The sequence below is a fragment of the Lactuca saligna genome, chromosome 4, assembly GCF_052625555.1.
Source record: "Lactuca saligna cultivar CGN05327 chromosome 4, ASM5262555v1, whole genome shotgun sequence".
Classification (NCBI taxonomy): Eukaryota; Viridiplantae; Streptophyta; class Magnoliopsida; order Asterales; family Asteraceae; genus Lactuca; species Lactuca saligna.
Genome location: NC_136420.1, coordinates 20448509 through 20474486, shown reverse-complemented (window position 1 = coordinate 20474486; position 25978 = coordinate 20448509). Strand labels below are relative to the sequence as shown.

The following is a 25978-nucleotide window of genomic DNA, read 5'->3' as shown; positions in this document are numbered from 1 at the left end:
TGATGATTATTTCCCACATTTGACATAGGTTGAACCTTTAATTGATGGATTCTATGATATTTCCTTTTCCCCCAATGCTCGATTCTTCTAAGTCTTCGAGGAATTTGACCAAAGAGTTCCAGTTGCCCAAAGAATGCCCATGGAATTTGAAAGGTTATGATAATACCATAACATACATGGGAAGAAGATTGAGGATATATGATAAAATGATTATCTTGAGCAACCAAAACCTACAAGCCCTGGTCATTCAAAAACGCAATTTTCTACTAGTATACTCTCTCACGTTTCAGAAAAGAATATCATCGAACATAGGCGGATTTTGCTTCATTGAATCCCGAAGAAATATTCTTAATTGTCAGGGTGTTTAGCTTCAAAATTGAAAAGCACCATGAGATGAAGCCAACATATTAGAGAGCATTCAATTTTCTTAAATCTCTCGTATATCACTTTGCCACATTGATGCCGAAATTTATCCAAACATTGCAAATCAAGCTAAACTCCCACCGTTTAAGTGTCATACAATGATCATTAAAGGAATTGAAGGCATGAATTATGGTGCCACCAACAACCCTGATCTTGGCATCATCTTCAGAACCGCCAAGGACACCAAAAAAACTTCCTTTCGCAAAATCATTTCACAGATGTAACAAGAAGCAACTAGAAGACATCCTCAAAGTCACTAAAAAGTCGAATTTCACTATCGACAGAGTGAAGTTTGAAATCACAAGAAGAATCAAATGGGTGTTTGATGTGCGAAAGTTCTAGCAGCTCTTGATCAAGTTTTTCAAACTTGACAAGTGATGAAGAATAGTCGTGAAGTCACTTAGGGGAAATTGTTGATACATGAAGTGACCCTCGGTAGCTATAGTGATTGTTTTGATGTGAAGACATGGATGAATATTAAAGCAAGGAGAGGGTAGAAATGTCGAAAAGTTGCGTGCTTGGTATGCCAGAGAGCTAAGTGAAGACCGAAGACTATAATGGAGACTTGCTGAAGATTTTTACAGAATTTTGTCTTTTGTGATACCGTAGTGTCAGAAGCAATGATCATCTTTTACCGACATTGTGTGTTAGGTTGGTTTTCCCAGTTCCAAGCGTGGGAAACATGACCATTTAAGTTAGTATTATTTTATATTATCTAATTGTATACCCGTACTATTTTCTTCTATAAATAGACAGTCTTATTGATTGATAGAAGAGTGTGTCTGATTCCATCTTCCTTGTAACCTTATTATACTTAAATATAAGTCTCTTTATCATTCATACTTAGTTGTTCACCATTTAATATCTTGTGTTTGAATGCAAACCAAGTTATGATTCAACAAGTATCTCTTTAACTTGTTTATGTTTATACATGTATTTTGTTGCTATGTTTCTTTTGTAATTTTGATGACTTATTATTGTTGAGCTTTATTAAAGATCCATGAGATTAACTTAAATTCGACATCATAATCTCTTTATCAAAAGTTCATCTCTCAACACCATGTTGTGGCTACGACTCATCCACGTCGTGGCATTGCAAAGTACATTACTGTTATTGTTCACTTACATAACTTGAAACTCCGTTCTCGGTCATGTTGTGGCTTCAATCATGCCATGTTGTGGGCTAGATAGAATGTATTTTTTCTATACATTTGATCACTAAACTACGCTTACTTGTAATTTTTCATTCTAATAACCATTTTAAGTCCACAAATCATATAATATTCTTACTAAAGATATAATTATAGATCAAAATGCAATTTACAAAAACGGGTATTACACCTGTTGATTCTTAACCCGAAGTAGAAGTAGGAAAATGACACGTTTCAAAATTGATATCAGAAACCTAAAAATCATGCCTAAATACTTACAAAATTGATCCTAGAGTCCGGCTAAAATCCCCTCTTCGTTGAAGTGAAGAAAAAATTCAAATCGAAAGGTAGGCGTTTAGACATCGAAGCAATATGGGAGAGGGAAAATTCATGAACAATAGTGCACAAAGTTTGTAATCGTAGGTGAAAAAAGAAGGAACAGATACGCACCTGATGGACTGTACAAAAAACAAAAGGAACATCAGTCTCAACAAAAATTGAAAATCAAAAGAACAACTAAACATAACTAGAAACTACAAATAACATATCCAAATCCGAAATCCAAAATGATGCTTGTTTGTGAGAAGAATGTCATGCGTTCTTGTTTAGGCGGGGGAGACAAGAATCAATAAACCCTTAAAAAAGCTGAAAACGAAAAAAGAAGAGAAAAGGGAATTCAAAATTAACCCCAAAAAACAAAACAGTTTGAAGAACAGTGTAACACATGACAAACATGTAAGGAAGTCAATTCCAAGCCAACCAATAGGCACAAATCGACTTCAATCCGGCCAACAGATGCAAAACCGAAAACCGCCTAAGCCAAAACCCTTATTATTGTTCATAAATAGTATATGTATTAATATATTTATATAATTTTAGTATTAATGTTGGAAATGGTCATTCACTTTTAAATAGGCTGTATAAAATATCTGAAATAAAAAACCAACAAATTGCAACATTTTTTAGAGTAACCAATCCGATTATTTTGAATTTTACGATTTGATGAACTCAGTCATCAAATATTTGTTTTTTCAATCCGACCAATAATATTTTTTTGTTTACAGATTGCTAATCAAAAAGTCGAAATTTGTATATTTACTTTTTGTTTTTGTATGATATTGAGATTTTAAATTAAAAGTTTATATTATGTTTACTGTCTATTGAAATTGTCAGTTTCACATAACATGTTTATTAACAATTGCAACTTTAAATTCACAATTTTCTATTAATATATCATTATAGTTTGATATATATATATATATATATATATATATATATATATATATATATATATATATATATATATATATATATATATATATATATATATAATAAGTTAATACTGTATTACAAATATACAATTGCCATTTACAATATTTTTTATCATAACATGCAATTAGGAAATAATTTTTTCTAATATTTATTATTATTTTTTAAAATTCATGATTAATTAATAACTCGCACAATTTCAGTATGAGAGGAAATTTAAGAAACAACACATTCAAATCAACAAAAAAAACTATATATATATATATATATATATATATATATATATATATATATATATATATATATATATATCTTTACTACTTATAAAAGAAATCTAACTATTTCTATAAATAGATTGAATATAATAATATTATTTTTTTAAGACGTACAAACGATTAAGCTAATATTACAAACAACCATTAATAAAATAATATTAAATTTGAAATCGTCTAAATTTTTAAACTTAGTGTACAATCACCTATGCATGAATTTTGACTAAGCTATTTAATCCCCAAGTTAAAATCCTTATTTATCTCAAGGAAGCCGATCTGGCCTTCTTTCAGCCAGTTTAATCGGTCAACAACCATAACCGGCTTTTCAATCTCTTTATACATTATCTCCTTCATTCAATGGAAAAACCCTAGCTGTTGGTTTTCTTTAATAGTTTCCGATTTTAGTTTTCATTTAGAACTGATTCTTAATTAAACCCAAAAAATTGCAGATGGGTTAATCTGAATCTGTGTTTGAAGGTAAGATATTGTTTGTTTTTTCTTGGGGATTGGGTTTGGGGTTTTTACTCCATCATTTGAATATCGGATATTGGTGTGGGATTTGCAGGTCAGATGTTAGTTTTGTAGATTTTGATCTCATTGTAGCTGATCATGAAATGTTGGTTTCAAGTTCTCTCATTTAAGTCCTTCCGGTAGATGAAATTGCATTAGAACTAGAAAATTAACACAAATGTCAGATAGTTGTTACTCTCTTTATGACTATATCATCGTTTTTTTATATTGTATTCTTTGCAATTGATAATAGAGGTTCTTATTATATTTGAAAATTTCATAGTTAGTTTGATGTTCTTAAAGAAATAAGCAACTAGAGAGCTTGTTAATTTGTTTAGTTCAAGGTATTACTTTCTTTCCTTATCGTTTCTCAATTTGGTTGTGTGTGTTTGTATGAGTCTATGTTTATCTTGCAAATCACCAAGAGTCAATTAGTTGTTTATAAAAATTCCTAGATCATTGTTGTTGCGAGACACTACCTTTTTTCTCCTTCCATGGCTATCTTTGCTTGCTAAACCCACCACCTTTGTTATCGTTCTTTGCACTTCCCCTTTCTGTCTCACTATCAAAAAGCTACCTCATAGCTTCCACATATTAGTTTCCTCTATGCATCCTTCTAAAATTCCGGTGCTGCTGACCATCGTCCTGTATCTATGCGTATGTCTAACTTTGTGTTTATGTGTGTTTTACAGGACTTGAAATGGATTGATATAAACCAACATCTCAAAGAAATCGTGGGTAAGCTTCTTAAGATCTGAATATGATCTTCTTGTTGGGTTTTTAGAGCTCTTGTAGTTGAATGTTTAGTTTTTTCTTTAAAGTTGCAATATGTAAGTTTTTGTTATTGTTTGGGGTAAACCCATTTGTAAGTTTTGTTTTTGAAAATTGCAATGCATAAGTTTTTGGTTTCATTTATTGTCAGACAACAAAAAAAATTTAACTGACAAAATTTTGTGAATTTGGATTGATTTGTTTCAAATTTTATCATATACATATTTGACTATTGTATCATTCTTATATTTGAAGGTACCATATGAATAATAGTTTCTTCTTTGTTTTGTATGTATCATGTACAAGAACATGGGAGTGTTTTGTTCTTAATATTTTCTATGTAAATGAAAAAAATAAGCTTTATTTATGCATTATACCATTTGTGAATGAAAGTTTTTTTTTTTTTTTTTTTTGTTAATTCTCATGTGTCTTTCTTTGACATTCGTAATTGGTTTGGTGGGTTCACGTTATGTGGTTATATTTTGGTTTTCGATTTTGTTTTCGGGTTAAGTATTTTGTTAATTAATTTATTAGGAAACTATGATTTCATTTAAGATTAAAAACTTTCTTCCGTCTTTGAGTTCATTCGCATTTATACATTAAAAACTTCGCATTTTCATTCAAATTCTTCGCATCTTGCATCCATCCGTCTTTGAGTTCATTCGCATTTCATCGCATTAACTGAGAAATTAATCAGTTGTCTCATATTCGCATTTCAGTTGTTTGAGAAACCCAGATACGAACCCAAATGCGAAACCCACTGATTTCAAATGCGAACCAACCAAAAATCATCAACCACGTACTTGTGTCACCAAATGCGAACTGAATATCACCATTAAATTCTCCTCGCATTCTATAGATGCGAACACAATCCAGATCTCCGACTCCAAGCTTGCGAAATCAAAATCAATTAACCTCAAACAAATCGTGAACTTCTTATGCGAACTGTTTTGACCCACAAAACCAAATGCGAACTCAATTGATGTCATATGTGAACTGATTTCATATATGCGAACACAATTGATTTCATATGCGAATCCACATCCATCGATATGAAACCAATACCAGTTACAAGCAATTAGTAGCAACCATCGATCCTCTAATTTTCAATTACTCAGCCTTCGCTTTTCATACAACCCGTCGACCCTGAAAAATCGATAAACACCAAATGTCTCATTTTTAGATCGATTTTCTGATTAAATGTCATATTTGAAGAATGATCGATTTTCTGATTAAATGTCATATGTGTGACATTTAATCAGATTACAAAACATGTTTGTTATTAATGGATGAGATAGATTTAATGTATATCATCAGTTTTTTTTTTAAATGACAATTTAAAAAATCCTAATCAGTTTGGATAGAATTTGAAGTGCTTATCTGATAAGCACTATGATAATTTCGAAGTTAGTGTTATCTTTTTCTAATTAATAATGATATAAACTGTAAAGATAATTTCGAAATTAATATGTTGACTAACATTGATCCTTAAAATTTGGGATATGAATGGTTTTGAGCGGGAAAATATTGACACCTGGGTAACCCTCTACAATAAATACCTATGGATTGTGTGACATTGGTTGCCTTTTAAAAGACATAAAAACAAGGCATGCATTTATACCCCAGAAAATAATAATGTAATAGCAAAGGAAAAACAACACCATAAAAACATGTTACTTATTTGAAACAATCCAAAAAAAAGACAACCATAAAAATTCCAACATCAAATAAATCTACTAAAAAAACTTAGGTGTTAACAACTGCATCTTCATCATCCTGAGATGGCTGGTTTTCAGCTGCAACAGTAATCAAACCACTCCTGACAAAAAAATAAAATTTAAGGCATTCATAAGTTTCTTGATCCTTGAAATATATAAAAAAAAACAGTTTTTCATGATCGTTTGTAAAACAAAGTACAAATGATCTTACCCGACATCAACAGGAAATTCACCATCTTCTTCATCACGAAGCCTATAACATCTGTTTCGGCTTTGAACTTTGACACGGGGTCTCTTCAGTGGTGGTGACAAAGTTTTTGGTTTTGTTGAATCTAATGTGTCAGACTTTTCCACAGCTTCATCATCCAGCTTTTCATCTTCAGAACTTAGAATATCAATAACCTCATCCCAATTCCAATTTAGCAATGCCCATTCCCTTTTCTTTTCTTTCTCATGTTTCTCATGCATACAAAGTTGAAGGATGATTTGATCACATTCCTGCTTATTTACAATGCTACTTGAGTTCGACATTATGGCCGTTTTTCTATGTCAAAAGTAGTATTAGTTACAACGTAACAATTAAATCAAAAGAGAAAACAAAAAATATGTGAACATACCTTCTTCCCAGGTGGAAGAATCAAGTCATTATCGAATTTCAGAGAAGCAAACATAGGTATTTATTGTAGAGGGTTACCCAGGTGTCAATATTTTCCCGCTCAAAACCATTCATATCCCAAATTTTAAGGATCAATGTTAGTCAACATATTAATTTCGAAATTATCTTTACAGTTTATATCATTATTAATTAGAAAAAGATAACACTAACTTCGAAATTATCATAGTGCTTATCAGATAAGCACTTCAAATTCTATCCAAACTTATTAGGATTTTTTAAATTGTCATTTAAAAAAAAAACTGATGATATACATTAAATCTATCTCATCCATTAATAACAAACATGTTTTGTAATCTGTACATATATACGTATTTAAGATTACGAATCTTGCTTCCATACTTTACCATCAAACCATTTGTTCCATTGATTTCATAAAACCATCTGTTCTATATGCTATATCAGAATCAAACAGGTATTGAACTTTTACTTTATTTCATAGTACAAGCAATATGTATTAGAAAAACCATCAAGTATAGCAATTATTAACTGAAGTGTTTTTCAGTTGAAATGGATATTTATCATACTACTGTTAATGAATTTTCTGCTTTGGGGCAAATATATGAATGGTGGAACATTACAAGTGTTAGAGTATTGTATGTTTGGGAGGACATGGAAAACAATAGGATGCTCTTGTGGATGATAGATCGCCAGGTAAGGTTTTTTTCCAATTAAAATATTCAACTTCTATTAAAAGTTTAATTTTGTAAATAATACCATTACCATTTTGTTATTTACACCAGAGAGAAAAAATATTAGCAATCATACCTCGCCATTTAGTGCCCGGATATCGAAACATGAATCTGAAAGGAAATGTATTCTCTGTGCAACATTTCCAAGTTGATGAATACCATTTGGACAATCCAATGTACCAACAGTACAAAATCTGCACCAGTGATAAGGCGATAATGATAAACCATGCCACAACTTTTACTCGGTTAGCAAGCGATTTTGCCAGTGGATATCCACTTTATCCAATTGTGTCTACTGTCACAACTGTTGCACAAGATCATACAAATAAAAGAAGGCTTGTTGGTATATTTATATCTTTTCTTTAATCATTTTTATATCATCTACTATAAATTTAACAAGAAAATATGTTTTTTAGATGTGGTTGGAAGAATAGTATGGGGAAATCGAATCAGACAGTTGCGATCATTTGAGTTAATTCTCCAAGATGAGACGTAAGTATATATGTATTCAAAAAACACTTAAAACAACATAGTTTTTTATTAAATTTATTATCATTCATTATAAGAGTTTAAACAGCATTACCTTTTAATAGGGGGAACGTAACAAAGTTATTGTTGTATAACGTACCAGCAAACCTTATGATTAAGGTTATTGTTGCAACATACAACAAATCCATACTCTATGTTTCTTGCATGAAGCTGGTCCACAACAATTTGGGTCAGTTAAAAAATATGATCAGTATATAATTTATATTAATATCAACATATTCCAAATTGTAAATACATATTATTAAATTTTATGCCACATGTTTCATGTTTTTGCAGGTAATTTATTGGTTTCTACTGTTTTAACCGACTTTGATGTTGAACCACAAATGTATGAAGCTGATAGGATTAGAGCTAGATATTGATGAGAGTATTAGAAAAAGATTTTCTTGAAAACTTTTTTAATTCCCGTGTTTTCAATTCAGTTGTGGAACTTTTAACACATATGGTTTTACCACATTATATCTTTTATCAGTTTTAAGTTTTATTATTGGTTTTGTTAATTTGTTAACTTTTCATTCGTGAATGTGGTGTTTTTATTTTCTTTTTGACTTACTATATATATATATATAATTGCTTGTAACTGGTATTGGTTTCATATCGATGGATGTGGATTCGCATATGAAATCAATTGTGTTCGCATATATGAAATCAGTTCGCATATGACATCAATTGAGTTCGCATTTGGTTTTGTGGGTCAAAACAGTTCGCATAAGAAGTTCACGATTTGTTTGAGGTTAATTGATTTTGATTTCGCAAGCTTGGAGTCGGAGATCTGGATTGTGTTCGCATCTATGGAATGCGAGGAGAATTTAATGGTGATATTCAGTTCGCATTTGGTGACACAAGTACGTGGTTGATGATTTTTGGTTGGTTCGCATTTGAAATCAGTGGGTTTCGCATTTGGGTTCGTATCTGGGTTTCTCAAACAACTGAAATGCGAATATGAGACAACTGATTAATTTCTCAGTTAATGCGATGAAATGCGAATGAACTCAAAGACGGATGGATGCAAGATGCGAAGAATTTGAATGAAAATGCGAAGTTTTTAATGTATAAATGCGAATTGGGGAAGAAAGTTAGAGTTTCGCATTTGGCACCTGATCTTTTCAAGAAATAATATAAGTGGTCCAACTTCGCAAAATGGGGTCATAAAAAGACAAGTGCAGAATTTTCATTTCGCATCCCTGTAGTTGGACCACTTATATTATTTCTTGAAAAGATCAGGGGCCAAATGCGAAACTCTTAGCTTTCTTCCCCAATTCGCATTTATACATTAAAAACTTCGCATTTTCATTCAAGTTCTTCGCATCTTGCATCCATCCGTCTTTGAGTTCATTCGCATTTCATCGCATTAACTGAGAAATTAATCAGTTGTCTCATATTCGCATTTCAGTTGTTTGAGAAACCCAGATACGAACCCAAATGCGAAACCCACTGATTTCAAATGCGAACCAACCAAAAATCATCAACCACGTACTTGTGTCACCAAATGCGAACTGAATATCACCATTAAATTCTCCTCGCATTCCATAGATGCGAACACAATCCAGATCTCCGACTCCAAGCTTGCGAAATCAAAATCAATTAACCTCAAACAAATCGTGAACTTCTTATGCGAACTGTTTTGACCCACAAAACCAAATGCGAACTCAATTCATGCAATTCCTATTTTTTTTTTTTAAGAATCTATAAAAATAATAATTAAAATTGAATTACATGTAAAACCAATTCAAAACAAAAAATCTTATTTTGTTTCCCGGTATAATTTTGAATACTTTTCAACTAATAAGATAAAAGTAAATCAAAATGGATTACGAATTTTCAAATTTTATTATAAATATACACATAAGTATGAACTATATGTAATCCTTTCATAACAAACTTTTAACCTATATATATATATATATATATATATATATATATATATATATATAGAGAGAGAGAGAGAGAGAGAGAGAGAGAGAGAGATATTTGCGTAGTAGATGAACCATAGGCGCCAATTGCAAACATATTCTATAATTATAATTTAACATATAAGAAGGCTTCATCGGTTCTACAGTCTGCTACTGCGTATGTTTACTATTTACGATTTTTACTTTCTCGATTATACACCATTCACACTCACTTTGTGTTCCTTTGTACATGCATAAACTACATATATTCTATCGGCTTCACAAAAACCATCTGCTCTATCGGATTCATCAAAATCAAACAGGTATGTGTATTTAACTTTAAATTATCTCTTATTCAAGTACTATATGATGAAAAAGTCTACTATTTATAGTATTTTTTTAGTTAGATGCAACGTGTTTCAAAGTAACTAGCTTCACCTAAGAAAAGAAGTATCATCAAACCAATATATGTCGGCAACTCAAGCATCATCTCCTTATAGACCATTCACATTACCAGAAACACATAAATAAAATCTGGTTTTGATCTAAACTATTATAACAAAAACAAATGGTAATAAATTTCGTATTTGAATAATCATACTTTTTGATTTGTTATGTATAAAATAAAGTATACATTTTTTTGTGTGTTTTACAGTTTGCAATGAGGTTTGACGGTAAAGAAAATAAACATAATAATGTTATCCAAATTGATGCAGAAAATACAAAAGGTATATCACATATTTACAATCATTATTAGTATATCATCGTTATACATTATTCATTTAAAAAAATATTGCAGAAAAACGAAAAGCATATAATAAGGCATGTTACGAACGACGAAAGGAGAAAAACAAAATGAGACGAATAGCTAATGGGGAAGGAAATAGTCAAAACGCAACATTTTTGTCAAATGTGCCAACAGTAAATAGGAATCTGGTGGATATTACCAATGCATCTCCTACATGTGTAATGGATTTTGGTCAAAAAAAGTTGATTTATAATAGAAACCCTTATCAACGTCAGACGGAACCAACCATAACAAAACCAGGTAACTATGTCTGAAGTTATCATATTACAATCTAAGTAGTACAACATTACATTTAACCATAATCTTTCATAATTTACATTCTTAATGAGAAATTTTTGTTTATACGTAGGTATTCAAAGTCAGCCTGACGTAATACTACCTCCACGCGATGAATTGATAACTCAAATTTCAACATCAATAGGTCAGTATTTGATTTTTACCGAAAAATATCATATATATTGGCTAATAATTATGTGTAATTATTTTAATTTTATTTATATTACATTTAACTAATGAATAAAATGTCTACAGATCCACAAGGTTGTATCCATGGCAATGTCACTCCATCAGTACAAAATGGTAGCATCTCGGATGATCCATATAGTTTTGTTTTCGCCGGTATCCGTAAAAAACATCGTGTGGTGAAGTTCAATGATATATGTAGTTATTGTGGGGCAAAACGACTACAATTTGAATCTGCTGGCTTTTGTTGCATGAGTGGAAAGACAAAGTTGGCAGACTCATCTATTCCTGACGAATTACACAATCTTTTCACCTCAGAAACAAAATTAGGCAAATTGTTTAGAAAGAATATACGTGCATACAACACCAACTATTCATTTGCATCAATGGGCGTAGAAGTGGATGAATCGATGGCCAATATAACATCTGGGGTATACACTTTTTGTGTGAATGGAGGGATATACCATAGAATCGATCAGTTAGTTCCAAGGAAAAAGGATGAACCTAAGTTCTTACAATTGTATTTTTACGATGTTGAAGCTGAGATGTCAAATAGACACGAATGGAAGAATCTTGCTAAACCAATTGTTGAAATTTTGACTCGCGTTCTTGCTACAAACCCATACGTTGCAATATTTCGTAGCCTTGCTGATCTAGGACCGCTCGACAATTACAGAGTCACTTTAAATGCATCAGTAGAACTAGACCAAAGGGTGTACAACCGGCCAACCACATCCGAGGTTTGAAATTAATTATGTACATATGTTTTTGAGAAAAAAGATGTTTCATGTATTAAATATAACTATGCAAATTACGTACCAGTTTTAATCATATTTTTTCTATTGTATAATTTCACAGGTTGCTGGTATTTGGATTGAAGGCAATGACAACATAACCGCATATAAAAGAAGTATTATAGTATATGGAAGGTCCGACAAACCAAAAACAATTCAATCTTATTGGGGATGTTATGACCCATTGTGTTATCCTTTATTCTTTCCAAATGGTGAGCCTGGATGGCATTCTAACATACTAAGGCAAGGGGTTTCATTCAATGAGATGATTAATGACGACCAAATCTTCGATGAAGATCTAGAAGGTACGCATAGCCACAATTTTAATATTGTTAAATTTTACAAATGTAAAAATTGATATAATTTATTCAATTTAATCATTATGTAGAGACTGATATAAGAACGGGTAGGAAAACTGTAACTATGCGGGAGTACTACTGTTACAAGTTGCAGATTCGATCAAACTTGAACGTAATTATGTTAGGAGGGAGATTATTACAACAATTTGTGGTAGATATCTACATCAAGATTGAGACTTCGCGTTTGGAATTTTGTAGAAAAAACCAATCTACAATAAGAGCGGAGTTATACCAAGGTGTTGTGGATTGTGTCAATGCCGGTGAGGTACAAGCAAGTATGATTGGGCAACGTGTTGTTTTGCCAGCAAGTTTCATCGGAGGTCCTCGTGACATGCGACGACGATTTCTCGATGCTATGGCTTTAGTTCAAGATGGAGGGAAACCTGATATATTCCTTACAATAACGTGCAATCCGAATTGGCCTGAAATCCAAAATGAGTTACTTCATTTTCAAACAGCACAAGATAGACCAGATCTGGTTGCAAGAGTTTTTCGTGCTAAGTTACATGACCTTAAGGAACAACTCTTGAAGAGGCACGTCCTTGGTGTGGTGAGTGCATATGTTTATGTAATAGAGTTCCAGAAACGTGGTTTACCACATGCTCATTTTCTCTTAATAATGAAACCTGAATGGAAGCTCACCAATACAGACCATTATGACAAGTATGTGTGTGCCGAAATTCCAAACCCGACAAAGTATCCTATACTACACGATCTGGTCAAATCACACATGATACATGGTCCTTGTGGTACATTAAACAAAAAATGTTCTTGTATGCAAGGTGATCCACCAACCTGTCGTTTTAGATACCCTCGACAATTCAACGAAGCCACAACACAAGGAAAGGACACATATCCGGTTTATCGAAGGAGAGATAATGGAATTGCTGTGAATAAACAAGGTATTATGATGGATAATAGATGGGTTGTCCCATATAACCCAAAGTTGTTGATGATGTTCAACTGCCATCTAAATGTTGAGGTTTGCTCGAGTATAACATCAGTGAAATACATCTTTAAGTATATTTACAAGGGTCATGACAAGCAAGTTATCCATATTGATCCAGATGCACAACCTGTTGTTATCAATGAGATAAAACGTTTTCAGGATGCACGATACGTCTCCGCTCCAGAAGCAGTATGGCGAATTTTTAGCTTTTCTCTTAATCAAATCCACCCTAATGTGATCACTTTGCAATTGCATCTTCCAAACCAATAGTTGGTTAGGTTCACTGATGATGATGCAATGAAATCAGTTGTTGAGAGGGAGAAAGATAAGAGATCAATGTTGACTGCATTTTTCAAGATGAATAAAGATAACGTTAATGCAAGAGAATATTTATACAAAGATTTTCCCAAACACTTCACATGGAATAAAGAATCGCGTCTATGGAATCCTCGAAAAGTATCACGAGCAGTTGGTCGTTTGGTTTCTGCAAATCCTGCTGAACGTGAGCGATACTATCTACGTGTGTTATTATGTCATGTTAGGGGTCCTACATGTTTTGAAGATCTGTACACAGTCAATAACGTAAGACATCCCACATTTCGAAAAGCGGCTCTTGAAAGAGGGTTAATAGAGACAGATGATAGTTTATCGCAGTGTCTTGTAGAGGCCTCCTTGTTTCAGTTTCCAAATGCTCTCAGAAGGTTGTTTGCAACGATATTAGTTTTTTGTGATCCTGGAGATGTTCGCAAGATATGGAATTCCCACTACAATTCTCTCTCCGAAGATTATAGTAGACAATACGATAATGTCAATCGAGTACAAAATATGGTCCTTACAGACATAAGCGTATTCCTACAGTCTATGGGTAACAAGCTTGATAACTTTGATCTCCCGACTGTAAACACCGATTTGAATTTTCAGTCTGGAGTTTTTCGAGAGGTACAAGAAGAATGCTCTATAATTGTGGAAGATGACCATTTGCGTGCCAAAGAGTTTCTCAATCCTGAACAAAAATATGCATATGATGAGATCATGAGGCATGTGTGTACTGATTGTACAGGAGTGTTCTTCATAGATGGTCCTGGCGGAACAGGAAAAACATATCTGTACAAAGCTTTACTTGCTAATATACGCAAACTTGGTCATATTGCACTCGCCACAGCTTCATCGGGTGTTGCGGCTAATAACATGCCTGGGGGGAGAACAGCTCACTCGCGTTTCAAACTTCCTCTAACTCCAGATAATAACTCATTTTGTAGAATCCAAAAACAAAGCGGTACCGCTCAACTACTTCGGCTTGCAAAAATAATCATATGGGATGAGGCATCGATGGCAAAGCGACAGGTGGTGGAGGCGTTTGATCGGACAATGCAAGATATCACTGGGGTGGCACTCCCTTTTGGTGGAAAGATAATGGTTCTGGGAGGCGATTTTAGACAAGTATTGCCAGTCGTAAGACGTGGGACACGAGCACAAATTGTAGACTCTAGCCTACGAATGTCGCCTCTTTGGTCTTCGATTATAAAGTTGCGGTTAACAATAAATATGAGAGCACTTACTGATCCATGGTTCTCAAACTTTCTATTACGGGTTGGTGATGGAGTTGAAGAAACAGTGGACGGAAGTTTTATTCGCATCCCTGATGATATGGTCATTCCATACACTGATAAAGAAAAATCATTAGATTCTTTGATTGATGCAGTGTTTCCCTCATTGGAATTTAATAGGTCTGAATCAGATTATATCATATCGCGGGCAATATTATCTACAAAAAATGATAGTGTCGATGCGATTAACGATTACATGATCGATCGATTTCAAGGAGAAGAGAGAATTTACTATAGTGTCGATGAAGCCATAGATGATAAAAATGGCTTCTATCCGTTGGAATTCTTAAACTCGATCAGTGTTAGTGGTTTACCTCCGCATTACCTTCGATTAAAAGTTGGATGTCCGATAATACTGTTACGGAATATTGACCTAGCAAATGGGTTGTGTAATGGCACCCGATTGATATGTAGAAGCTTTCAGCAAAATGTTATTGATGCAGAAATAGGTGTTGGTCAACATGCAGGAACAAGGATATTTTTGCCTAAGATTCCTTTATGTCCATCTGATGATGATATGTTCCCATTCAAGCTAAAGAGGAAACAGTTTCCTATTCGATTGTGCTTTGCAATGACAATCAATAAAGCTCAGGGACAAACAATTCCATATGTAGGTATCTATCTTCCAGAACCAGTATTCTCGCATGGACAACTTTATGTTGCATTGTCCAGAGGGGTTTCACGTTGCAATACAAAAGTATTAGTACAGCCTAACGAAAATTCAAAAGGTGATGGGGTTTATACAGCAAATGTGGTGTATAAAGAAGTATTGCACGATTAATATTTTGTATTGTCTTGACTGGTTGCTTTTTATTGGTTATTTGATGCATGATGTAACAAATAACACCATAGTTTGATTATATTGTCTTCAACATGTACTTTTTTTTAACATAACAATTTTGTAATGGAAACATATCACCGAAAGAACTCACGTGCCCCGCCGCTTTGCGCGGGTAGACGGCTAGTATATATATATATATATATATATATATATATATATATATATATATATATATATATATATATATATATATATATATATATATATATATATATATATATATATATATATGAAATCCTATGGGTAACTGATTATTTATCCAAAATACAACCATCAATAATATAATAACCATTTAATTATGATATCGGAATATTATTGATGTACAAAACTACAAGACAAGGACATTATTTACTATTTTACTCTTCCTATATTTGTTTGATGATACGTTAACTGTTAACTATTTTCGATAAGATATTGAATTATTTGGGCCATAAACAAACTTAGAGTTAGCGGGCTTTTATATTTGCATGATTTGGTTTGGAACCCACCTTAAAACTTCTAACACGATTATTTAGGACTTATGAGTTTGATGATATGACATTATCAAACTTTGAGGCCTTTTATAGATGAATAATGATACAAGTATTTAGCCCGTTGGTAAAATAATGACGAATATCTAAAGTGAGTGAAACAAGGTAATAATCCTTGCGGCGCAAGACTGTTGACCGCCATTGACTTTTATCATCGCCGTTGTTTTTGACATATAACTCTACATTATCGTCTTAACATTGATCGTTGAAATGCTTCCTTGAAGTCGTATTATGATGGGGACCGGAAATGATTGGCAGTGGATCTTTAATAAGACGGTATATGAGAATGCATCCCATAACCCTAAGCAGAGTAATGTCGACAAAATTTTGACAATGATTTATGTTACCAATTTCCCAAAAATGACACAAACAATAGATCTTTGGAAGGTATGTGAAGCGTATGACAATATTTCATAAAGAATGGTGTGGAACGAGATATATAGATTTCCCTCTTTGTGCTTGGCTAGCGAATGCGGTGATGTGATATTTATGGATGATGATTAAGAGCAAAATGTGTTGGTAGGTAAAGTGTATTAAAACGCCTATTATGTCAATAATTTCATACAGATGGTATGTTATTATTGGGGAGATGAACTGTGAGGTAAGGGTACATGAAATCACATCGTAGGTCCCAACATTAGTCAAGGATGAGGATGCAAATAAGGAAGATGATGAGAATATAATGGTAGATGAAGATGAACGGGAAGAAGGTGAGTTAAGTGACCACAATGATGATAAGGTTGAGAATACTATGTTAAATGTCTCGTTAGAAGTTAAGACAAGGACTAACATAGTGATCGTAGAGGACTTGGAGTGGATAATCGTGTTGAAAGAAAGGGGTTGCTGAGGACTCACATGATGATCGTTTCTCATATGCCAAAATTAGAAGTGATGTTTTTTTTTTTTTTTTTTTGAACATCAAACTTTGCTCCTAAAGGTAAGTCGAAAAAGAAAAGAGGGTAATCTTAGTATGGTCCTTGGAATTGCGTTATTCGTATGCTTGTCTAGTTGAGATACGAGGATTTGATGTTCAGTCGTTATGTCCAATTCGGATCGGAGATTGCACTTCTTTTTGGCATGATTTTTGGGTTGGTGAATTACCTCTCACACTTGTTTATCATAGGATCTTTGCTCTGGATAATCATAGACAATTGTCAGTCAAAGATCGTGTGTTGTTAGGTTGGGAGGTGGAGTCTTTTCGACGCCCCCAGAGGTAGTATTGAACAGACTCAGTGGGATGATTTCTTGGCTTTGATGCAGCAGGTGCACTTTGAGTCCAAATTGATAGGTTAGGGCGGTTTTTAGAGGTGTCAAATGAGTTTTAGTCTCTTTTGTCCGTGCTTATTTAGATAACGGGTTGTTGGTTACCTGGTTTCGAAAGGTAGTGAAACTTGTTGGAATAATTAAGTTTCTATCAAGTTGAATATTTTTGTATGTAGATTCGGCTTCTAGAGTATTCCCATCAAAGATAGACTTTCTTATATGACCATTGAAGTGGAGTCAACTTTATGTTCGGTTTGCTCGGTGGCAGTGGAGTCTAATGATCATATTTTCACTGGTTGTATGGACCTTATGTAGGTTTGGGGTCATATTGCACTTTGGTGGGTGTGCATTTTCTCAATCTGATTGCCATCCAATCTTTACTTTCTTGATCCAGCTCATGTTGGTTGGCTGGTGGCCAATGGAAGACGTTTGATGCAGTGGTTTTGACTTTACTTTTTTTTTTTTTTTTTTTTTGGAATGTTCTTAATTCAATTGTTTTTGGGGACAGATATTCCTAAGAAATCCTTTATTTTTTATGAGGTGGTAAATAGGTCATTTTTATGGATTTCTAATAGTTATTCTAACTTCTAAGGATAGGTTGAGTTGGACATCTTGGTTATAGAATCCAACTTTTACTTCTTCTATTTTGTAACGTCTTTCTAGCTTCTTACTTAGTTTATTTATAAAATTCGACATTCCAAAAAAAAATGTTAACAAGCTCTCACTAAAATGATTTTATTTATTTATTGAAATTAGGGGGATGTTAAGTTGATATGTTAGGACATAAAAGCGGATCCTAGAAAATTGATTAAGGACATTAGTGTCAATACGATTGATAAATAAATGTCATTTCTTTAAATATATGTGGTATTGTGTAGACCTGGTAAAACATAACACGACACGACACGAAAACCCGACACGAACCCGACACAAAATTAGCGAGTTAGGATCATAGATTTCGACACGTTTATGTAAACGGGTTGACACAATACGATACGATAATTAAACGAGTATGGTTAGGGTCAAGACTTTCAACTCGAAGATAACTCGAATATGACCCGTTTAATTATATATTATTTATTATAAATTTTATATTTTTATAAATATATTATATGTTATAGATTTGTAGTGGGTCAAACTCAATAATTAGAAGTAATATTCAAATTTTTAAAGTTACTTAATTTTAAACATCCTCACCACCATTCACTTTTGCTCCCCAACTTTAACTCTTTTTATTTTTCTTTCTAAACTTACTATAAATTTTGTTATTCCATTTAATAACTCCAGTGTTTCACTTTTTCATTCTTGCCTCCTTAACTCCTACTTTCAAACTTTTAAAATATTTCAATCCGACATAACACAACATATTTACAAGGTCTAAACCTTAATCCGAAACCCGACACGAAAATAAATGGGTTGACATGATAATTAAACGGGTCGGGTTAGGGTCAAGCCTTTTCAACCCGTTTAATGTCTTGACACGACACGAACTCGACACAACACGACAAGTTTACCTAGTATTGGGGATTCGGTGAAATGTCGCTGATTATGAAACTTTGTTCCGTACATGGTATTGATTTCACGGGGTTGCAAGAAACTTGGTTAACTAGAATGGGATTCAAAGCATATGGTGTTTAGGGTAATTATTAGTTTTATTATGCGTGTAGTGGTGGCCGAGGAATCGTGTGGTATCCGTTGGTGTTTGTCAAAGACTAACAATCTAATTTTGTAGATGAGAGAATGTTCTTTTTTTCTTTTATTTATTTTTTAATAAATTCAAATGTTACATGGTAAATATGCATGTGCCACAAGATGAACCAAGTAAAAGGTTGTTATGGTCACATATCTTAAATTTTATGCTAAGGAAATCGAGATGTTATATCTTTTGGCGATTTTAATGTAGTTAGAATGTATTATTAAAGGTTGGGCATATGTTTTTCACAATACTCGATTGATGATTTTAATGTGTTCATTATGAAAGGTTGGGCATATGCTTTCATATGTATTATAATATTAGTTTAAATGGAAATAAACTCAACAAATTGCATATGCAACTGGCTTCTAAGGAGGTGCTCGATACTTTCCCTAATGGTTTTTCCTTAATGGTTTCTGATCTTATACATGGTGTGTATTGTAAAGATAAAAGTAAATAGGGCAGTAGTTTAAATTATAGATAGGCTTTGTATAAGTTGTATTTATCAGATCCTATAGAATAGGATTATCAGTTGTAATTCTTGTAATATATAAAGAGACTAAACCCAAGAGGTTAATTACGCCAAATACATTACTTTGACTTGGTATCAGAGCTAGATCCAAAGTTGAAACCCTATCTTTCTATCCGACTCTTTGATTCCCCTTCAAAGAGTATTTCTCTTCTTTCTCCAACGATGTCAGCCCCAGTCAAGTCCTCTACCATCGCTACGGCTATATCTTGCAAGCTAACCCGCTCCAACTTCCTCCTATGGAAAGCGCAAGTGGTCCCTATTCTAAAGGGAGTCCAACACTTCGGCCATCTTGATGGCACTACACCAGCCCCCTCAGTCGTGATAACTACAGAGACGAGTACCGCGAAGGAAGATGAGCCCCCAAAAGAATCCCCAAATCCTGAGCATAATGCCTGGGTTATTCAAGATCAGGATGTGATTGGTGGTCTCCTATCCTCGATGACAGAGGAAGTTCTTCCCCAATTAATTCGCTGCACCAGTATTGCTCAGGAGTTGTGGACAGCGCTCCACACCATGTTCTCTGCTAAACACCGTGGAAATTCAATTCAGATTCGTACACAACTTTCAACCACAAAGAAAGGAGACCTAAGTGCTGCTGGATACTATCAGAAAATGATTGGATTCGCCGGTACAATGGCGAATATTGGACAACCGATGAATGATGAGGAAGTAATAGGTTACATGCTGGCTGGATTGGGACCAGGACATGGCGATTTGTTTACTGCCATAACAGTTCTCAGCAACGAATGGAAGGTTACACTTCCAGAATTTTACTCTTATCTAATAGCACATGAGGCTCAAGCCACCGCCATGGGAAGCACTGTGGAGTTCTCATCATCCGCTAATAACATCACCCGCCAAGAAAACAAAAATAATAACAGCGCACCTCATCGCAATTACAACAATACAACTGGGTACAACAATTTCAATCAGAGAGGAAACCACAGAGGAGGTGATTACCGTGGACGAGGTCGTGGGCGCAGTCAGAACAATGGAAGACCCCGCTGTCAAGTATGTGACATATCTGGTCACACAGCCCTAACTTGTAGGAACCGTTTCAACCATACTTACCAAGTAGAAGACTACCGTGGGGCCAACAATGTGACATCAGCTGGATATAATTCATACCCAAACTGGTTTGTTGATTGTGGAGCAACTGATCATCTAACCAATGATCTTGATCACCTCACTGTCCAAGAACGTTACCATGGCAAAGATCAAGTTCAAGTTGCTAATGGAGCAGGTTTGTCTATTTCTCATGTTGGTCATTCAGTAATTCCCGGTTTAACTAGACCTCTTCATTTAAAAAATGTCTTATATGTTCCACACATTAAGAGAAATCTTTAATCTGCTCAGAGACTTATGTCTGGTAACCATGTGTTTATTGAACTTTATCCTAATGTTTTCCGTGTCAAGGACATAGCCACGAAGAAGGTTCTACTACTAGGTAGGAGCAAAGGTGGTCTCTACTCTATACCTATCAGTCATTCTAAAAGTCTTCCGCAACGTCATGGTTTATCAAGTGTCAAAGTTTCTTCATCTCAATGGCATCGAAGATTTGGTCACCCCACTTCAGCAGTTGTCAAGACTATTTTAAATTCAAATAAGTTAGGTTGTTTGTCTAGTAATGAGTCATCAGTATGTGATGCTTGTCAATGTGCAAAGAGTCATCAATTACCCTATAATACTTCTGTTCGTGTCTCTACTTGTCCTCTTGAACTTATTCATACTGATGTTTGGGGACCCGCTCAAGTGTCTAGTGGGGGTTTTAAATATTATGTTAGGTTTCTAGATGATTACAGTCGATACACTTGGATTTACCTTATCAAAAACAAATCTGATGTTGAACAAGTGTTTTATACCTTCCAAAATCATGTTGAACGATTTTTAAACACCAAAATCCGTAGTGTTCAGTCAGACTGGGGGGTGAATACCAAAAATTACACCGATATTTTCAAAAAGTGGGAATCACACATCGTGTCTCGTGTCCTCATACGTCCCCACAAAATGGAATAGCAGAACGAAAACATCGCCATATAGTTGAAACTGGTCTGGCTCTAATAGCTCAGTCGTCTCTTCCCCTTCGTTATTGGGATGAAGCCTTCTTGACTGCGTGTTATTTGATTAATCGTATGCCTACCAAAATTCTTAAAAATATTGCACCACTTACACGCTTGTTAAGAATCACCCCTGATTATTCTTTTCTTAGAGTTTTTGGTTGTGCTTGTTGGCCTAGTTTACGGAAATATAATACACACAAACTCAGTTTTCGTTCCACATTGTGTGTTTTTCTGGGGTATAGCTCTCTTCATAAGGGCTATAAATGTTTAGATAGGTCCACATGTTGCATTTATATTTCAAGAGATGTCGTGTTAGATGAAAATCGATTTCCATACGCTCCTATACATACTCCACCTTCTGTCCCTTCTGGCTCAGAACCAGTTCTGTTTCCCTAGTCTGAACCGGCAGTTACTAATGATCACATGAGCAGATATGACTTATCTATTTTGTTAGCTAACAATTGTGATGTAGATACAGCCGTACCACCCACTGCTACACAACAAGCTTCCACTTCTGCACCAATCATTGTTTCAGTATCACCTCCGCATGTACCCACCGAAGAATTCACACCAGCATCCACAAGCCCTGCTGTTGTGCCAGATACAACAACCTTGTCATCAGTCACTGCACCAACAGCTGAACCTCAGGAGCCTATGTCACCAGCCACCTCAACGTCCATGTCACCTCCACTTGTTGATCTATCGCCACCTTTACAGTCCACTCCAGAAGCTTCTCCACTAGGTATGACCACGCGTGCTAGTCTGGGAAAAACTTTCCCTAAATAATTCACGGATGGCACTATTCGCTATGATCTTTCTAAAAGAGCTTTTTCTGCTATCACCCCTACTTCTTATCGAGCTGTTATGACTGATCCTGCTTGGAGAGCTGCCATGGAAGCAGAATTTAAAGCACTCAAGACAAATCATACATGGGTTCTCGTTCCTAGACCCACTAGTATTAATATTGTTGGGTGTAAATGGATTTTTAAATTAAAACAAAACCCGGATGGCACTATTGATAAGCATAAAGCGCGATTAGTTGCTCGTGGTTTCACACAACAATATGGTATTGATTATCAAGATACCTTCAGTCCTGTAGTAAAGCCTGCCACTATTCCTTTAGTCCTCTCTCTTGCAGTCTCTCGTGGCTAGCATCTTCGCCAAATTGATGTTAACAACGCGTTTCTTCATGGTTTTCTGGACAAAGAAGTATACATGCACCAACCACCTGGTTTTGAAGACTCCACTCAATCTCAGTATGTATGCAAATTACGCAAGGCACTTTTTGGCCTCAAACAATCACCTAGGGCATGGTTTTCTAGGTTAAGAGACCAACTTCATCAACTTGGTTTTCGGTCCTCTAAAGCTGATACCTCATTGTTTATTGTCCATTGCAATCAGGTCATTGTAATTATGTTGGTGTACGTCGACGATATAGTTATTGTGGGACCGTCTCAACGGGTGGTGGACAAACTCATTCAGGCGTTGAGCTCATCTTTCCCTATCAAAGATCTAGGGAGGCTTAACTATTTCTTAGGTGTTGAGGTGCTTCACAATTCAGGGGGAATTACCTTACTTCAGCACAAATATGCGACTGATTTGTTGCATCGTACTAATATGGTGAATTGTAAAGCTGTCACCACCCCAATGATGGTCAATAATAAACTATCTAGCGATGATGGAAAACCTCTGAATGAGGAGGATACATTCAAATATAGAAGCATGGTTGGAGGTTTGCAATATGTCACGCTAACCAGGCCAGATATTTCTTTTTCTGTCAACAAAGTCTGTCAGTTTCTGGCTAGACCTACTGATATTCATCTTGAGGTTGTGAAAAGAATATTGAGGTATATTAAAGGTACAATTACTACAAGGCTGCGTATTCGAAAATCGTCCTCCACATTATTAAGTGTGTTTACAGATGCGGATTGGGTAGGATGTCTGAACACTAGACGATCTACAGGAGGATTTGCAGTATTTCTAGGTCCTAACTTGGTTTCATGGAGCTCACGTAAACAACCAACAGTCTCTAGGTCAAGTACTGAAGCAGAATATAAAGCCTTCGCAAATGGTACAGCAGAAGGAACTTGGATTCAGGAAATACTATAGGAGTTAGGTGTCAAACAAACTCGAGCTCCGATACTTTGGTGTGATAATCTGGGGGCTACTTGTTTAACAGCTAATCCAATCTTTCATGCACGAACAAAACACATAGAAGTCGATTTTCATTTTGTTAGAGAAAAGGTAGCAATGGGAGCACTAGATGTTCGTTTTATATCATCAAATGATCAAGTTGCAGATGGTCTCACAAAGCCTATGACTAGAAGTATGTTGGAGAAGTTACGATACAATCTGAACCTATTTACGGTTAAGATTGAGGGGGAATGTAAAGATAAAAGTAAATAGGACAGTAGTTTAAATTATAGATAGGCTTTGTATAAGTTGTATTTATCAGATCCTATAGAATAGGATTATCCGTTGTAATTCTTGTAATATATAAAGAGACTAAACCCAAGAGGTTAATTACGCCCAAATACATTACTTTGACTTGTATGTGGTGGCAAACTTCAGCCATGTTCCTTTCAAGTTATTTATCTCTTGGATGCAAGTGCATAGGTTTGACCAAGTGATTAAAGATGGTTAGGCCTAGAATCTGAGACATACATATGTTCAGAAGTTGGCAGAGAAAGAAAAAGAATTGATGAAGGCAATGCTATTGATCAAGATAGGGTGGCCAAGGGTTGTTTTTTAAAAACGTTTCATGACTTTGAAAATATAGAAGTGTTTGATGTTTTCCAAAAAGTTAAGATTAAACAAGGGGTGGAAGGCGATGGAAAAACCAAATTTTTTCATGGTCCGAATCGTAAGAAAAGGTTAAATACATGCTATTTGATTTTAATTTTAGCATTTTTTTTAATTCTTCAATTATTTTAGCGAAAATTCCAACATCTGAAGGGGTAATCTTCTCAAACCGAAGCCCACGGTTTAGAAGGCTCAACGCAAACCATTTGGACTATTTTGAGAGTTCTTTCACGTTATAAGAAGTCTAGGAGGATAATTGGGGTTGTAGGAGTGACAAAACTCGAGTCTTTTATGAGTTTAATTTGTCTTTCATTAAAAGCTATTGAGAGCTTATGAAGGATGATGTGATCGATTTTATGTAAATAAATTAACATATCGGTTAACATTCATCGGGGATGTAATTCATATTTTATTACATTGATACCAAAAACTACTACTCGTATGGTAGTTAATGAAAACCTCATTAAAACCCTATGCATTATACCTCTATGCTTAAAAGAACCCTTATATAATTTTTTTGTACAAGTTAACCATCATGCTTTCTAAAACTGTTTGAAATATTATTTTATCCGGTTGACCGGTTTCGTGGTAATAGTTGAAGGTTTGCAATTCCTGGGAAGACTTTCTTCTTCTTTACTTTTTGTTTTTCGATGGCAGCAAGAGGGTCTCGGGTTGAGATGACTCTCGACAAAGTGAAGGTTGGCTAAGATGTGCTCGAAGAAGCTAGAACAAACGAAGATGTGAGTGGTTCTCGGTTTTAATGGCTTTCACGAGGTGTGGATTTAGAAGGTAAAGGCTGGAACTGTTGTGGTTCGTGGGTCTCGGTTTGGAGGTAAAAACGAAGGCAACGACAACGATTTTGATGGAGATGGTGGTTGGAACGAAAAATGAAAAGGTCTTCCGGCTTCTTGGTGATTCGATTTTCTTTTTCTTTTTTCCTTTTCTGGTTAGTTGCAGGTCCAAACAAAGATGACGATGAATAGTGACTTCGGTTTTTGGCTCGGAAGAAAAGGGCTACAACGAGGGATGGTAGGACATCAGGTCTCCGGTTAGGGTGGAACATGGAACAGAGCTGACAACAACTATTTTTTTGTTCTTTTATTTCCTTGGTTGCAAGTCTCAGAAGTGAGGCAGTCCGAGAGGGAGCTCGGCTGGACTGGAACCGACGAAGGTAGCAGGTTCTAGTTCGGAAGTGGTACGAGGATGGAAGCGAGCAGCAACTATTTGTGCAGTTCTTCCTACCTCAAGTATTGGTTCTCCTTTTTGAATTTATGTTTAATTGTGAGGATGCAAATTCAAGAATAAAAATACTTGGAGATCTGCTTGAATTGCTAGATTCAAATGTATCTAACATTGCA

The 25978-nt window shown here is 34.7% G+C and overlaps 2 protein-coding genes and 2 long non-coding RNA genes across 5 annotated transcripts; 3 read left to right on the top strand and 1 right to left on the bottom strand.

Moving 5' to 3' along the window:
• Nucleotides 1–3221: 3221 nt before the first annotated feature.
• On the top strand, nucleotides 3222–4536 carry LOC145038345 (uncharacterized). The gene is made up of 2 exons (XR_013679328.1): nucleotides 3222–3680; nucleotides 4318–4536. It is a non-coding gene; the product is annotated as an uncharacterized LOC145038345 (long non-coding RNA).
• Nucleotides 4537–5888: 1352 nt separating this feature from the next.
• LOC145038344 (uncharacterized) lies at nucleotides 5889–6975 on the bottom strand. 2 transcript variants are annotated; one of them, XM_078986731.1, is made up of 3 exons: nucleotides 6732–6975; nucleotides 6326–6612; nucleotides 5889–6215 (listed from the first exon to the last, which is right to left on the bottom strand). In XM_078986731.1, the coding sequence occupies exons 1-3, from the start codon at nucleotides 6783–6785 to the stop codon at nucleotides 6143–6145; spliced, it is 414 nt and encodes a 137-aa protein (XP_078842857.1). In that variant the 5' UTR covers nucleotides 6786–6975; the 3' UTR covers nucleotides 5889–6142. The 2 variants fall into 2 exon arrangements, with proteins under 2 accessions (XP_078842857.1, XP_078842858.1); XM_078986732.1 differs by having other exon boundaries at nucleotides 5892–6215; nucleotides 6326–6658.
• A 963-nt stretch (nucleotides 6976–7938) lies between these two features.
• Nucleotides 7939–8576, top strand: LOC145038343 (uncharacterized). Its single transcript, XR_013679327.1, has 3 exons — nucleotides 7939–7971; nucleotides 8073–8197; nucleotides 8305–8576. It is a non-coding gene; the product is annotated as an uncharacterized LOC145038343 (long non-coding RNA).
• Nucleotides 8577–10488: 1912 nt separating this feature from the next.
• LOC145039353 (uncharacterized) lies at nucleotides 10489–17117 on the top strand. Its single transcript, XM_078987422.1, has 11 exons — nucleotides 10489–10503; nucleotides 10576–10648; nucleotides 10720–10968; nucleotides 11078–11149; nucleotides 11260–11930; nucleotides 12049–12289; nucleotides 12373–13481; nucleotides 13563–15445; nucleotides 16495–16657; nucleotides 16838–16840; nucleotides 16899–17117. Exons 1-11 carry the CDS (start codon nucleotides 10489–10491, stop codon nucleotides 17115–17117), a joined length of 4698 nt encoding a protein of 1565 aa, XP_078843548.1.
• Nucleotides 17118–25978: the final 8861 nt, after the last annotated feature.